The sequence below is a fragment of the Crinia signifera genome, chromosome 6, assembly GCF_055691185.1.
Source record: "Crinia signifera chromosome 6, ASM5569118v1, whole genome shotgun sequence".
NCBI classification, from domain to species: domain Eukaryota; kingdom Metazoa; phylum Chordata; class Amphibia; order Anura; family Myobatrachidae; genus Crinia; species Crinia signifera.
The window spans coordinates 247663957-247680466 of NC_139222.1; the positions used below are offsets into that span (position 1 = coordinate 247663957).

Genomic DNA, 16510 nt, shown 5'->3' on the forward strand with positions numbered 1-16510 from the left:
GCGTAACAATAAAACAACTGGTGCCGAGAGCAGTTCTATAATAGAAGCCCCATTATAGGTTTGGAAACTGTTGCTATTGAGCAGGGTAAATATTACCGCTTTCACACCAGAAATGCAGAGACAAACCCGGGAATTAAATTGCAGGGACATTCCCGGGTTGGGACCCATTCACACATGCTTTTGAAGCAGGGACAACCCGGGTCGGCACCCACTGAACCCAGGATGACCCTGCATTTCTATGAGTACATCATTGAAAATGGCCTTTTTTAGGCTCACATTAATATTATTGATTATTAATCAAGAGACAGAACAATTGTAGTGTCTCAGCCTTTGTTTACTTGTATAAAACAAATGAAAAGGCATATAAAGCATAACACTTTGGCACAAAAGCACAACATCTGGGTAACACATTAAACACATATCAAACATCCACCCCACCCCCACCCCTAAACAGAGACATTTTGACCTTATAACAGGCCAAAATTATAATAAACTTTAGTCAAAGTCTAAGCCAAACATTGGCGATTGTTCAAAACTAACCTGCTAAATGCACAGGCGTATAAAGTGTCCAACTTTTTAACGCGTGGGTATCAAGCACACATCACACATTGCAGACTTTCAGGGGTTAAAACACACTTCTGGGGTCTGTGGTGCCACAGAACATGCACAGTGTCTCCCTGCACGCTTTATGCTGCCTATGGGCGTGTCTGTGAGCATCCACCACAACAGGAAGTTGCCCTGCTAGCGAATCGGCTTTAGCAGAGACAACACGGGAAGGAGGGACATGTCCCTGCACCTTTCACACCAGCCAGTAGTCCAAGAAGAGCCCGGGAGCAAATGCCAGCAAATTTTGCCAGGAATTTGTCCCGGGAACCTTTTATACCAGCGCTAGTCGCTGGTTGTTACCGGACCCAACCCGGGAATTTAGGCTGGTGTGAATGGGGTATAAATGATCGGTAAAGGTCAGTAATATTTCTAGTCTTGATGTTGCTCCAGCATACACTGTGAAACCATTGTGGCTAATAAGCCCTTGCTCGTATGTGGATGGTGCATTTTTCACTGGAATCCCACATTTATTATTATGCATTAGACACATACACTTTATGCATACCTCTGTCGCCTTTGTTGCTCAAAGGTTCAGTGTGTCCACAGAGCTCCATAGAAGGGGCCATAAATGCATTGTAGAACCTCATTTTTACCTAAAAATAGTAAAACAACAGCGCGATCCACCCACCCGGCTTCAAGTAACCTGGGAGAGGGGAGGGTTCTCTTACAGTCTGTTCTTTACTGCATCGGACAAGATCTAGAAATCTAAAGTACATCGTAGAATAGCTTTAACAATGTGTTTTAAAAGAGGAATTACACAGTACTGAATATATGGGATACATGGGTGTTCCAATCCAAGCCCATAGTATAAATCTAAAAAAAGGCAAAATGTAACCCGTTTAATGTAATATCATAGATGTATTAAAGTATAAAGGGGCAGATGTATTAAGCATGGTGAAATGATAAATTAGAAGGTGATAATGCACCAGCCAATCATCTGTCATTTATACCCAGCCTGTAACTTGGCAGTTGGGAGATGATTGGCTGCTGCGTTATCACCTCCTACTTTATCACTTTACCAGGCTTAATACATCTGCCCAAAGTTAAGGCCCCGATACACTATGCGATTTCAGTGGATCAGGATGAGAAATCAGGTGAATTTGGCCCAGATTGCATGTGGAGGTCAGACGGGCTGCACATAGAAGGGGGGGGGGGGCTGATTGCTTGGTAATTTTACCTCTTTCCATTTTAGAACTTACTAGCTTGGTACATCTGGCCCAGAGAGTGTTTAAAATAATACATACTAAGTCACACCCCTTTCCTCATTATATAACGGTTTATTGCTGAGGCCTTACTCATGATTTACATTGAAGCCTCAACTGTGCCTACAACAACATAAAATGCTCATGTAATACTGACTACAATATGGGCCCAAAACATTGAAAAATGCAGAATCGAGAGAAGAGCTCCGGGCTCTTAGTGGTTAAGAACAATAACCTTGGGAATATTGCTGCCACGTGTATTTTAGTGTTCTGTAATACAGTACCTCACAGATCTATCATGTCAACATAAAAGTAGCGGATACAGAGTTGCACAGGGCTCCGCTGTAATAGCCGGCTTGGGTTAAACTAAATCCTGATATTCGCCTGCATGTAGGTGGGGAAAAAAACCATAATCACTAATACAAAATATACAAATCCAGTCTAAAACAACAGAAAAGGAGCAGTGGGGAGTAGAGGGGAGGACGAGTCCATCCATATAATATACTGATGGGACGGGATGCATGAAGATGTGTGATGTATGGTTTATGTACGTTTAGAATTGTACTTTGTCTGATCCCCGGACAGGTTCCTGCCTATTACTCACCCACATTTGTCAAAGTCCATTCTGGAGCTCAGCATCCTGCCCAGGTGAGTTACTGCTCTACAATTATTAATAAGCTACTCTGAATAAATTATGTTTCCATTGAGTAGAGTGCTGGAACAAAATATTTATGTATTAATTTATTCTAACATTTGAAGAGTATATAATTGGTGGTAATGGCTACCCAATGTGAGCTTCTCCTTGATGACCAATGGTTAGACACTTCTCCTCACTAGTTTGATGACGCTGCACCTTTAGCTATGTGGTTATTGGTTTTATTCCATGTTGTGAACCCAGTTGTGCTCTCCTCGGAGCTCTGCATTGGCTGGGGGAGTTCTATGCACTCTGAAAGAGAGGAGCTCTGTTATTGGCTGTGGGAGTTCTATGCACTCTGAAAGAGAGGAGCTCTGTTATTGGCTGGCCTATTTGTCTACATACAGTATGGGGTAGAGTTGTTCACTTAACGCTGGGTGTTCCCACTAATTCATTGTAGTGAACCACATAGGTAGAAATGGTTTGTTACTATGCAGGAGATTTATCAAACCTTTAAAAAAAAAAAAAAAGGTCTTGCTCATAATAATCTGAATCTAGCTATAATTTTATAGGATAAATGTACCAGCTTCTGGTTGTTTTGTATAATTATAATGCACACATTTCTTTATTGTATCGCTTTCTATCACCCGTAGAACACCAGCAACAGTAAAATGCTAGGTTAGCGCTGCTTATGAGCTGTCCTTCTAGAAGATATGGAACTTATATATATTTTTTGTTGTATTTGCTTTTTGCAGACTTATGAACACCGATGAGCCGGTTCCAAAACCCAAAACTCTAAAAATGTACTCCCCGGGTGAGAAGGTGACCTGCTATGTAGTCAAGGTATGTTCATTGCTCTCTGGTGTGGCCCATCACTGATATAATGTAGCCCCATCATCTCTTCTCCCGACGGGTTCCTCTCTCCTGGAACCTACGTCTTGTCTGATCAGCGTTCCTCAAAGTACTTTACTCAGTCACAGTTCTGCAGGGTGTCTAACCCTGGAGATTCACCATTACCACGAAGGTATGTAATAATCTCACAAGACAAGGGGTTTCATTACTAAGATGGGAGTTGTATTGAAGATGGGATGTTGCTATGAGCAACAAGCCAATCATCTGTTATCTTCTAGAAGGTGCTAATAAATGAGTAGATTCTGATTGGTTGCTGTGGACAACATCCCATCTTCAGTAGAACTCCCATCTTGGTAAAGGAGGCCCAAGGACACAGGCAATAACCGGGCTGGTGTTTTTGAATCCTTATGCTGATATAAATAATTATGTTGTAGTAACTAAGCGCACTGTCCAGAACTTACATAGCTGTGCATTGTGCACAATAGAGAATAGATTTTCTATACTTTGCCCACTATAGTAATACGCATTATAATATCATAAGAGATGTACGGTCTATCTGTCTTTGTGACTATTGCCAGTACTTGTTATACGTCGTTCACACGTTGAGTACAACGGACTGACATGAGGTTTGGCATACTGTATCTGTTATGGACTCACTAAATCCCGAGCTCTTCAGCAAGATTTCTTCTTTGCCGCCTAAATCTGTCCCCTTTTGATAATCAAGTTCAGGTATACTGCTAGACCCTAACAGGTCTGTGTTTCTCCAGTATATATATGTGCTTTATCTCTGTATATGATGGTGGCAGCTTCCATTGATGACCAATCTAATAACAGTCTCCTATCCTTGTCTTCAGTATAACAAGGAGAAGCGATACTTGGAGGTGGAAATCTCTCCAGAGATACACGGCAGAGTAAGACTTCTGCTCCTCTCTATGTCTACAAAGGTATGGACTTCATGTCTCTTGTCTGAGACCATAGAATGCTTCAACCTGGATCTCTGTCAAACAAATCATTCATCTAATCTGCAGGTGGTAAAACATCCAGAGAGATTCTTCAAGCAAGGTCAGGCTCTGTCTGCTACCGTGGTTGACCCGGATGAAACCAATAAATGTGTCTATCTTTCCTTAACAGGTAATTATGCTAATGCCTCACCCTGGAGGTAGTGCGCAGGGGACCGGGGGCGGGGGGGGGGCGCTATGGGTTCAGAAAGATGGCACTGTACAGTGGTTAGGTACAGACAGGGCCGGCGCCACCACTAGGCAGCTCTATGCATTTGGAGGGTGGAACTTGGGACAGAGCAGGTGTACCCCCCCACCCCACCCTGGAGCCAGGTGAGGTGAGCTGCAGCAGCGCCCACACCCCTACCCCACCGTCGAGCGAGTGGTGGCGCTGATCAGAAATCCCCGTCGGCGCTATGCAGGAACTCTCCCGGGCGGTGATTGACAGCGGGGGATGGAAGGGCTGGCATCATCCCCGGGAGTGGTGAGGAGGTGTTCCCTTCATGTGGCATGGCTCCAGGGAGCAGATGAGGACCAGGCCCGGCCCGGAGGCGGTGAGTGAGATTTCCCCCCATCCCCAGAGCGCTGCTCTGCTATGATGGTGCCATCTGGCCGGCGGCGGTCTCCCCTCACGCCATACCCCTGTGGAGTGACCCAGCGGCGCATCACCCCCTCCCTCCGCCTGGGGCACTGCAATGACTAGCACTGGCCCTGGGTACAGGGGTTAGGGTTAGGCTGTGGGAGGAGGGTACGGTTAAGCTGCGGAAGTGAGGATAAGGTTAGGAAGCAATGTGATAATACTTACCGGGATGTGTCGGGATTCCACTTTCCGTTTTCGGACTGTCAGAATTTATAGATTGTTTTAGGCAGTAGAAATACTTCCAATGGAACTGACTGACTGTTGCTTTCTCCCTGCAGACATGCACACTCTGGTGGAGGGTTGTGTAACCCTTGGCCGTGTAAAGAAGATGACCCGAGCCGATGGCTTGTCCATAGCACTTCCATTCGGCAGGACTGGGAAAGCCGGGCTCTCAGATTTAGGGGACTGCTACGCTCAGGCCCCTGTGAAAACCTTTAAGAACGGAATGTTTGTAAGGTCAGAGATTCTTAGTGTATTATTATGAAAACAATGTTCAGACTTTGCTACAAGCTGCTGATCCAAACCTGCCTCATTGTAACTTTGTTCTCCTAATCCAGATGTTGCATTCTCACTGCGACCGCGCCAATTAAGGTCTCCCTTAGGAAGTCTCGGTAAGCAAAGTGTTCTGGTATAATGCAGCAGAAGCTGTGTAGAGAGGGTAAATGTCTGTAATTGTGATAATCCAGTATATCCCCTCCTGCTGGAGCTACAGGGCAATAGTATGTTTAATTTATATAGCACACTTTTTCCAAAAACAATGCACATAATACAGAGGATGTAGGTAGTACAGTAACAGACAATGCGCATAATACAGGGGATGATGGTATTACAGTAACAGACAATGCACATAATACAGAGGATGTTGGTAGTACAGTAACGGACAATGCACATAATACAAAGGATGTAGGTAGTACAGTAACGGACAATGCACATAATACAGGGGATGTTGGTAGTACAGTAACGGACTTTTCACATAATACAGAGGATGTTGGTAGTACAGTAACGGACAATGCACATAATACAGAGGATGTTGGTAGTACAGTAACGGACAATGCACATAATACAGAGGATGTTGGTAGTACAGTAACGGACAATGCACATAATACAAAGGATGTAGGTAGTACAGTAACGGACAATGCACATAATACAGGGGATGTTGGTAGTACAGTAACGGACATTGCACATAATACAGAGGATGACAGTAGTACAGTAACAGACAATGCACATAATACAGGGGATGTAGGTAGTACAGTAACAGACAATGCGCATAATACAGGGGATGATGGTAGTACAGTAACAGACAATGCGCATAATAAAGAGGATGTTGGTAGTACAGTAACGGACAATGCACATAATACAGAGTATGTAGGTAGTACAGTAACGGACAATGCACATAATACAGGGGATGTTTGTAGTACAGTAACAGACATTGCACATAATACAGAGGATGACGGTAGTACAGTAACGGACAATGCACATAATACAGGGGATGTTGGTAGTACAGTAACGGACTTTGCACATAATACAGGGGATGTTGGTAGTACAGTAACAGACATTGCACATAATACAGAGGATGTTGGTAGTACAGTAACGGACAATGCACATAATACAGGGGATGTTGGTAGTACAGTAACAGACATTGCACATAATACAGAGGATGTTGGTAGTACAGTAACGGACAATGCACATAATACAGAGGATGTTGGTAGTACAGTAACGGACAATGCACATAATACAAAGGATGTAGGTAGCACAGTAACGGACAATGCACATAATACAGGGGATGTTGGTAGTACAGTAACGGACATTGCACATAATACAGAGGATGACAGTAGTACAGTAACAGACAATGCACATAATACAGGGGATGTAGGTAGTACAGTAACAGACAATGCGCATAATACAGGGGATGATGGTAGTACAGTAACAGACAATGCGCATAATAAAGAGGATGTTGGTAGTACAGTAACAGACAATGCACATAATACAGAGGATGTAGGTAGTACAGTAACAGACAATGCACATAATACAGAGGATGTAGGTAGTACAGTAACGGACAATGCACATAATACAGAGGATGTAGGTAGTACAGTAACGGACAATGCACATAATACAGGGGATGTTGGTAGTACAGTAACAGACATTGCACATAATACAGAGGATGACGGTAGTACAGTAACGGACAATGCACATAATACAGAGTATGTAGGTAGTACAGTAACGGACAATGCACATAATACAGAGTATGTAGGTAGTACAGTAACGGACAATGCACATAATACAGAGGATGTAGGTAATACAGTAACGGACAATGCACATAATACAGAGGATGTAGGTAGTACAGTAACGGACAATGCACATAATACAGAGGATGACGGTAGTACAGTAACGGGCAATGCACATAATACAGGGGATGTTGGTAGTACAGTAACAGACAATGCACATAATACAGAGTATGTAGGTAGTACAGTAACGGACAATGCACATAATACAGAGTATGTAGGTAGTACAGTAACAGACATTGCACATAATACAGAGGATGTTGGTAGTACAGTAACAGACAATGCACATAATACAGGGGATGACGGTAGTACAGTAACGGGCAATGCACATAATACAGGGGATGTTGGTAGTACAGTAACAGACAATGCGCATAATACAGAGGATGTTGGTAGTACAGTAACGGACAATGCACATAATACAGAGGATGTAGGTAGTACAGTAACGGGCAATGCACATAATACAGGGGATGTTGGTAGTACAGTAACAGACATTGCACATAATACAGGGGATGACGGTAGTACAGTAACAGACAATTCACATAATACAAGGGACGTAGGTAGAACAGTAACAGACAATGCACATAATACAGAGGATGTAGGTAGTACAGTAACAGACAATGCACATAATACAGAGGCTGTAGGTAGTACAGTAACAGACAATGCACACAATACAGGGGATGATGGTAGTACAGTAATAGACAATTTATTGTTATATAGCTCAGGTTTTTATATAGCGCACACATATTCCGCAGTGCGTTACAGAGCATAGTTATGAGCAAAAACACATACCGAATTACGGTACAAGACAGTTTAGGACAAGTACATGGTAAATATGGATAGTTGGATCAGGGGACAGGACACTGAAGCCATCATCAGGGTGGCAGAGGTTTATATATTCTAAGAAAGGCACAAGAGGAGAGAGGGCCCTGCTCGTGAGAGCTTACATTCTAAAGGGGAAGGTTAAGGTGCCCATACACTAGTAAGATTTATCTTCAGATCTGGCTGATTGGAACAAAAACATGGTTATGGATGAGTGACAGTTGGCCAGTTTTCCAGCATTTCCAAGCAAATGGTCAACTGTCATTCATTTGCTCTCATCCATAACCATGTTTTTGTTCCAACCAGCCAGATCTGAAGATAAATCTGCGTGTGTATGGCCACCTTTAGACAGACAGGGGTGACACAGAAGGGGAAGAAGTCAGCATAAGGTTTTATGCAGGAGGGTAGGAAGAGGTCAGCTTAGTCTTTGATATTTTAAGTCTAAAAAAGTGCTGGATCATCCAAGAGTAGATGGCAGAGAGACAGTTGGAGATATGAGTGAGGATAGAGCGAGAGAGATCAGGAAAGGAGCAGTAGATTTCAGTATTATCAGCATAGAGGTGATAGTGGAAGTCGAGTGAGCAAATAAGATCACCCAGAGAGGACGTATAGAGAAAAAGAGAGCCAAGAATAAAATGTTGGGGGGACACCTACTATCAGTGGAAGAGCAGGAGAGGTGAAGTCATTAGAGGTACAGCTGGGCATTTTCAAAAAAGACAAGTGCAAATACAAGTATAAAGAGTGATATTCAAAGTTTTAGCAGTTGTAGAAATGGTGATATTATGGATGAATAGCCAGATTAAGCAGCCAGGAGTAGTATGTTTTGAGTATGAAGTGAGCTCACTCAATGTGCAGTCCCTTGGTTTTCTGAGTTGCTGTTGTTTTCTGTCTTTCTGTGTCACTATGATAATGCAGTATGCAAGGCAGAATGATGCTGACTCAATACTGGCAATGGCATGTAAAGTTTAAATACCTGTAATGAGATGAATAAGAAAAAGAGACAAAAACGAGTTGGGGGTTTGCACTAATTGGCGGATTTATTTTTTTAAATTCATTCGCATTGACGTTCAAAGTTGGGGTCAAAACTGACCTTTTGGAGACTCTCTTACTGTTGGTCACTATACATACCGGGGTCAATCCCCCTTATTACGTGTATTTTTTATGTGACGGTCAGTGGTGCACCCCCGAGTTATAGCTAGTCAATTATTCACAAAGAAAAACAAGAAAAAATAAACTCAAGTGGGGTGAATAAGAAGACAGAGGTTACATCACAGTTGTTCCAGGCTAAGTCCAGGCTTAAGCTATGTAACTGTTGTCTCCCTACTTAAAAATCTTCCTACTTTAAAATCTGACAAAATATCGGTAGTCAACTTTCAATGGTCAGCCAGGCTGTGGCCAGCCTGGTATCCTCCGCAATACACATAATACAGAGGATGTTGGTAGTACAGTAACAGACAAGTCACAGACAATAGAAGCCCTTGAGCACACAGTAAGCATAATGCAGGCATTTTGGATAATAACTTCCGTGGGTTGTGTACTCCACCCTGACAAGGTACCAGGTACGGCAGCCATTTTAGGCCCTCTACGTAGGATTACCCTGGCTGGAATAGATTACCCATAAAATAAATTACCCAAAATGGGTGATTTCAGTGAATACTCAGGTCCATGTATTTTGCATTCATCCACAAGTGCACCAAATGAGGCAGCCATGGTGGGCGCACTACAAAGGTTACACTGTAGGAGACAAACAATACAAGGGCCCAATGCAGATATTGGAAAGCAAATACTTGTGTAGTAGTATGATAAACCCTGCACAGAAACATCCACATGACCCATATCCTGCCCGCAGAGAAACCATCTGAGGCAACCACCTGGGTGCACTGCATAGGTCAGCGCTGGCAGGGTGTGCAATCTGCGGAGGTACACATTACAGGAATAGCACATGGTGGGGGTAGATGTTTGCTGTGGGGGGGGGGGGGACGACACCTTTGCAGGGGACTGACGGAAGGGAAATATTTAGAAATCCTTTTCATAGTCATTAATGTCCTGGTCTCATAAGAGCAGTACAGGAGGTTATGAGAAAGTTGGGGGCACATTCAAGTATGGGGGAAGTACTACATAGGCTGAGAGCATTTAAATTTTATAAGGATAACGTGAATGACGAGGCTTTCAGCAAATACAAAGAATTAAAGGGAACACAGGCACATTAACCAATAAGGATGGTAAAATCTTTACAGAGGATAAGGGTAAAGCAGTACTGTTGAACGAATTTTTCTCATCAGTGTTTACGAAGGGAGAACAGACAGTGGAACTTTACAAGTACCGCAAATTAATCAAGCAAGCCAGATCTTAATATTACTTTCACGACAGACGAGATAAAATTGCGGCTCAGAAAAATAAAAACTTACAAATCACCAGGCCCAGATGGGATTCATCCTAGGGTAATAAAGGAATTAAGGGAGGCATTAGCAACCTCTCTGTATTACATTTTGGATAACTCACTTTCATCAGTAAAGTACCAAAAGACTGGAGAATAGCTGAGGTAGTGCCAATATTCAAAAAAGGAAAAAGGGATGACCCAGCTAATTACAGACCTGTGAGCTTAACATCAATAGTGGGTAAATTATTTGAAGGTTTTGTAAGGGATGGTATCCAGGAATATTTAGATCTTCATAGTTCAATTACTATCAACCAACATTGGTTTGTGAAAAATCATTCATGCCAAACAAATTTACTAGGCTTCTATGAGGATGTCAGCAAAAATCTTGATAATAGAAATGCTGTAGACGTGGTCTTCTTAGATTTTGCTAAGGCCTTTGATACAGTGCCGCACAAGAGGTTGATAAACAAAATGGAGGACCTGGGACTAGGGGTAAGAATTTTTAGATGGTTAGGGAACTGGCTGTGTAATAGAGAACAGAGAGTGGCTGTGAATGGTGCAGTATCAAATATGATACCAGTACTAAGTGGAGTGCCACAAGGGCCCATTTTGTTTAACATATTTATTAACGATATTAGGGTGGGAATACTCAGCGAAGTTTCAGTCTTTGCTGATGACACAAAATTGAGCAGAGTAACTATATCAACTGAGGATGTCTCCACGCTTCAAAATGAACTTAAACTAGACTATTGTGCAAACAAGTGGAAAATGAGGTTCAATGTAGTTAAATGCAAGGTTATGCACCTTGGGAGACATAACCAGTGTGCTAGTTATAACCTAAGCGAGGAGGCATTGGGTAATTCAGAACTTGAAAAGGACTTAGGAGTCCAAATAGATAACAAACTGGGATGTAGTGCTCAATGTCACATAGCAACTAACAAGGCAAATAGAATACTAGCATGTATAAAAAGGGGAATGGAAACTAGGGACTCAAAAGTAATTATTCCACTGTATAAAGCACTGGTTAGACCACATCTTGAATATGGAGTACAGTTCTGGGCCCCGCACTATAAAAAGGACATCATAGAACTGGAAAGAATCCAAAGAAGAGCAACAAAACTAATAAAGGGTATGGATAAATTAAGCTACGAGGACAGATTGAACAAATTTGGATTGTTCACACTAGAGAAGAGACGTTTACAGGGGGGACATGCTTAACATGTAGAAATATATCAGGGGACTATATAAGGAACTGTCCAGCGCACTTTTTACTATAAGGAAGGACTCTAGGACACATAGGCACGAGTTTAGATTAGAAGAAAAAAGATTTTGTTCCCTTAGAATGAAAAAAAAATTTCACGGTCAGGGCAACCAAACTATGGAACCCTCTTCCTGGTGAGGTGGTGTCGGCAGATACAATAAATACATTTAAAATAAGGTTTGACAGACATTTATTGATTAAAAACATCTAGGGGTACAATTAAGAAAAACAGTCTGTCTTCAAAAAAAAAAATATCAGTATTCACTACATAAAAACAAGGGATAAGCTAAGAAACCACTATGTAACTATATGTAACATGCTTTAGTGCAGAACTTTGGCTCGCTAAGTAAATGTGTGGGTACAATGTTCTTACCTCCTCTATCCTCTACCTGTTCAGCACAAACCCTGGATCCAACACTGAAGTGACAGACAGAGAAATCTCTTCCATTGACAGTCTGAAGAAAGGACAGCTGGTGTCTGGTTTTGTTGACTCCATTACGGACAGAGGAGTGTATGTGCGGTAAGTAGATTTAGCTTCTCCAGTGTAGGTACTGGGCATCCAAGGGCGATGGACAGGCATTAATAATATAAATAATCGGACTAAAAAATGCTGCACAGCTTCTCATAGGGAAAGGCTTCATAAGCTTAGGGGAGAAGGGATATTAGTGATATGCTGTGTACTAAGGCCCGTAACCAGGGTATGCGAGCAGTGCCCTGGGTGGTGGTGGTATCGCAGTCGCCAATCTGTACTTACTTTGGCTATCTTCTGGCTATCGGGGGGGGACGGGGACGGCTGTGCAACCAGTATCACCAAGGGGTTACATAGGAGAGAAATATATGTGGGAACAGTCTTATAGAAAGTGGGTGATCAATACGGTATCCTCTCAGTGTCTAGGTTGATAGTGATTAGGTTGACCACTATTGGTCGACATACATCAGGTTGACATTGACAGAAGGTCCACATGAACATGGTCGACACAGAAAAAGTTTGACAAATGTTTCATGATTTCTAGTTTTTTTTTTTTTTTCTCTTTTTTCTTTATTTTTTTTTTTTTAAATCAACTTGTTATTACTACACAATCCGAGTAGGCGTAGAGGTTAGTTTATGTGCCGCAAAGGCACAAGGTACACTTATACGGTGTCCATGAAGACAAAACCCGCAAAAAACGCGTGTCAACCACGATCATGTCGAAACCAGTGTATGTTGGACATTTTAGGTGTCAACCTTATCCCTGTCGACCAATAGTGGTTGCCCTAGAACAGTGGTAGCCAACCCTAGCCCTCGAGAGCTACCAACAGGTCACATTTTCCAGACAACCTAGCTGCTGCACAGCTACACTCATTAATCACTGACACATTTTAAAAGATCCACAGCTGGAGCTAATTAGCTCACTTGTGATTCTGTGAGGAGACCTGCAAAACATGCACTGTTGGTAGCTCTCGAGGACTAGGGTTGGCTACCTAGGATCTATACCATAACCATCGATCCATGGTAAAATCTCCCAGCAATAACCGATTTCTTGTTTCTATTGATAAGACTTTGGGGAGACAAATCATATAGTAAATTGAGTGAAGTAGAGGACAGTTGAATTTGCCCATAACAACCAAATAGCTCTGTTGTTGCATTTCTCAAGTACGTTCTTTAGAATGATTGTTTATAGCTGGTTGCTATTGGCTACGCCCCCCCCCCCCCCCCCCCCCCCTTCCCATTGGTCCACTTCTCCACTTTTTTCCCATGGCTTGATGCATCACACACAGGACCTTATTCTGGTCCATTTGGTAGTGGGTGTTTGTTCGCATGGGGCCGATGTTTTCTCAGTGCGCATTTCTAATCACCCAGTGACGTGGGCGGCGGGGGCGGCCAGCTGACATCACCAGATGTCAGCTGCCCGCCCATGTCCGTGAGAACGTACGTGCATAAAAAAGTGAACTGAGGGTCAGCGACCATCGAAAGATGTGGGAGGTTCCCACTGGCCTGCAAATGGATGTACAGTATATGTAAAACCTCCATTCACAAGCCATATGAATGTATGCGCCGTGCGAATGGTGGGCCATTCGCAGGGCGGGTTCTGGTTGACTCGCACGGATGCAAATTCGCATCCGAACGAATCAACCACAATAACCCCCACACTCTGTTCTAAAATATTTCTCACCAAAAGGGCAGATTATAGGAAACTGTAGGTTTTATTTTTCTTTTTATTATTATTATTTTATTTTGTTGTTCATTATAATAACTCCACTTATTGCAGGTTATCAAGTTCTATTGTGGGCAAAGTTCCATTCCATCGTGTCACCGATTACCATGTGGAGGACCAAGAAATATACAAGACCTTCTTCCCTAAAGGAAAGCTGCTGACTGTGAAAGTCATGGCGTGAGTACCTTAGTGCGCTCCTGTGCCGAAGCCATTGTACTAGTACTGAATGTGTGCAGTGTATATGAATGTTTTCTGCTTTCCTTCAGTATAAATAAAGAGCAGAGCTCCAAAGTCAGCCTGTCGCTCCTTACCAAGGATACTGGGAAACTGGATGTTATTCCAAAGTCTGCTAACTTAGATCTGAGGAAGAACAAAGGCTCCAAGAAGAGGATGAGGAAAGATTCTGAGAGTGAACAGCAGGTACTGATATGGCATGCCTGTGGCCAGCAGGTGGCAGCGCTAAGTAATGTAAGGGAATCGGGACATCTGTCAGAATGAAATTAGGTCGACCCCACTAGGTTGACTGGCAGGAAGGTCGACCTGACTTAAGGTCGACATGGGCCAAGGTCGACATGACTTAAGGTCGAATTTGCATAAAGGTCGACATGAGGAAGGTCGACTGGTCATAAGGTCGACATGGGTTTTTCACTGGTTTTTTTTTTATCCGAATGTCGACACAGTCGACATGGACACAGTTGGCAATGAGAATCGGACCTTCGCTCGCGATGCTTCGGGCACGGTGCCTCGCTGCGCTCGGCACACTATTTTATTCTCCCACCACGCCCTAGTGGATGGTAGGGCATGAAATATCGCCTGTCGGCACATGTCGGCTCAAAAAACAGTGAAAAACCCATGTCGACCTTATGACCAGTCGACCTTCCTCATGTCGACCTTTATGCAAATTCGACCTTAAGTCATGTCGCCCTTGGCCCATGTCGACCTTAAGTCAGGTCGACCTTCCTGCCAGTCGACCTAGTGGGGTCGACCTAATGACTGTAGACCTAAGTTCATTCTAATAGATGACCGCTTCCCAATGTAAGAATGCCCCAAGAAAGCACGCTGCAGCTGCTGCTTGTTGCAGGACAATTGCCCCAGTGATCCCTTCTCGCCTTGTTCTTCTAGCGTGTCTCGGGTTCCGTGCAGTACAGTGAGCGATGAAGCAGTGCCTGTATTTTCTGTGTTTTCATTGATCGTAGCAGCTGTGCTGGGACAGGCTGTGCATGGTCCAGACCCATGAATAGATTAGCACTGATGTATCATAGTTGGGTTTAAATGAAATTAAAGAACAACCCTCATTGCTGCTTCAGAATATTCCTGTGTGTCCTACAGTACTGGTGTGTCCTCATACACATTTGCTTCACACACTTTGCTTTTTAAAAGTAGCATTTTATTTTACATTGAATAGACATAACCACATTAGTGTACACTAACCAATGAGTCTTGCACTACTTGTACCTCGATATGTGGATTCCACGCAACAAAGGAAACGGTGGACTTCTATACCTGTGGCAGAGCAGTGAAAAGACACTAGGCGTATGAGGACACATCTGTCCAAGAAATATTTCCTATAGGAAACAAGGACATACAGTATAATAAGGTGTATACCCAAGTTGGGATTGTGTGTTAATTTATAGCGATTATTCTAACATGCAACAGTCATACAGGGTGACAGCACTGTTCTGGGAATGACCTCCGTGATCCTAAAACTCTAGCGCTTTCATAGGTGGCTGTGGTACTGTTTTTTTTACTGCTCTTTGCATTGTATTTTGTATGACTTTTAGAATACTAAAAAGAAAATGAAGAAATCTCAGGAGCCTAAGGACGATGAAGACAGCGGAGTTGAGGTTCAAGGTCCAGAAGATAAAACCAAATATAATGAAGAAAGTAATAAAAAGGTCAGTAAGTCCTAAAGAAAGGACCCATTTTTCTTTCCTATGCTTTCCATCATTTTCCTTACAGTCCCAGCAGAACCTGATCTTCAGACATCCCCCCTAACGCTACCACCAACTTCTTCTTTCCTTATGGGATCCTTATGGGATCAGCAGAAGCGTTCACTCTGCTTAAGTGGAGGCCCAGCTATGCGCCAAGTCCAGGGCTAAGATAAGCAATGTGCCACCATTGTTGAGAGCAGTTGGGATTTCACATTAGTTTGTTCCATGGATATACAATGAAGTAATCTAGGAGAAGATGATGGGTCACATCACATTTACGCTAGAAGATGTTCATGAGCTTTAGAATCCTCTTTCCATTGTTGTCCATAATGTGCAATTTAACATAGATTAAGAAAGGAAATTTAATGAGAAAATACAAATGTTGCCTTTATGGGAATGTGGTTGTATGTCCCTCGCTTCTACTTGGTGTTCATATATGTCCCTTTCTGTGATCCTCAGGACGCTGCTGGCAGCAAGCCTCCAGTCTCGCGGTTACAGGTGTCTTCTGGGTTCTCTTGGGATGTGGATTTAAATACCCTGAAAACCTCTCTAACTGTCAAAAAGGAAAGCAGTTCCGAAAGTGAGGAGGATGAAGCTGAAGAGCAATCCAAGGTATCCATAGTCTCCTGTTACTCCATACGTCTGATGCATTTAAGTCTTGGATGTAGATTTATGTTTGTAGAGGAATGGTGAGTCCGTATCCTTTTACT

General features: G+C 42.9%; 1 protein-coding gene across 1 annotated transcript in view; it reads left to right on the top strand.

Moving 5' to 3' along the window:
• PDCD11 (programmed cell death 11) overlaps positions 1-16510 on the top strand; it is a 46119-nt gene that overhangs the window by 25871 nt on the left and 3738 nt on the right. The window contains exons 21-31 of the mRNA XM_083149262.1: positions 2394-2456; positions 3198-3285; positions 4149-4238; positions 4323-4425; positions 5211-5388; positions 5490-5543; positions 12072-12194; positions 13924-14046; positions 14136-14289; positions 15651-15764; positions 16260-16412. Of these exons, the coding sequence (XP_083005388.1) occupies positions 2394-2456; positions 3198-3285; positions 4149-4238; positions 4323-4425; positions 5211-5388; positions 5490-5543; positions 12072-12194; positions 13924-14046; positions 14136-14289; positions 15651-15764; positions 16260-16412 (1243 nt within the window). The remainder of the gene's footprint in view (positions 1-2393; positions 2457-3197; positions 3286-4148; positions 4239-4322; positions 4426-5210; positions 5389-5489; positions 5544-12071; positions 12195-13923; positions 14047-14135; positions 14290-15650; positions 15765-16259; positions 16413-16510) is intronic.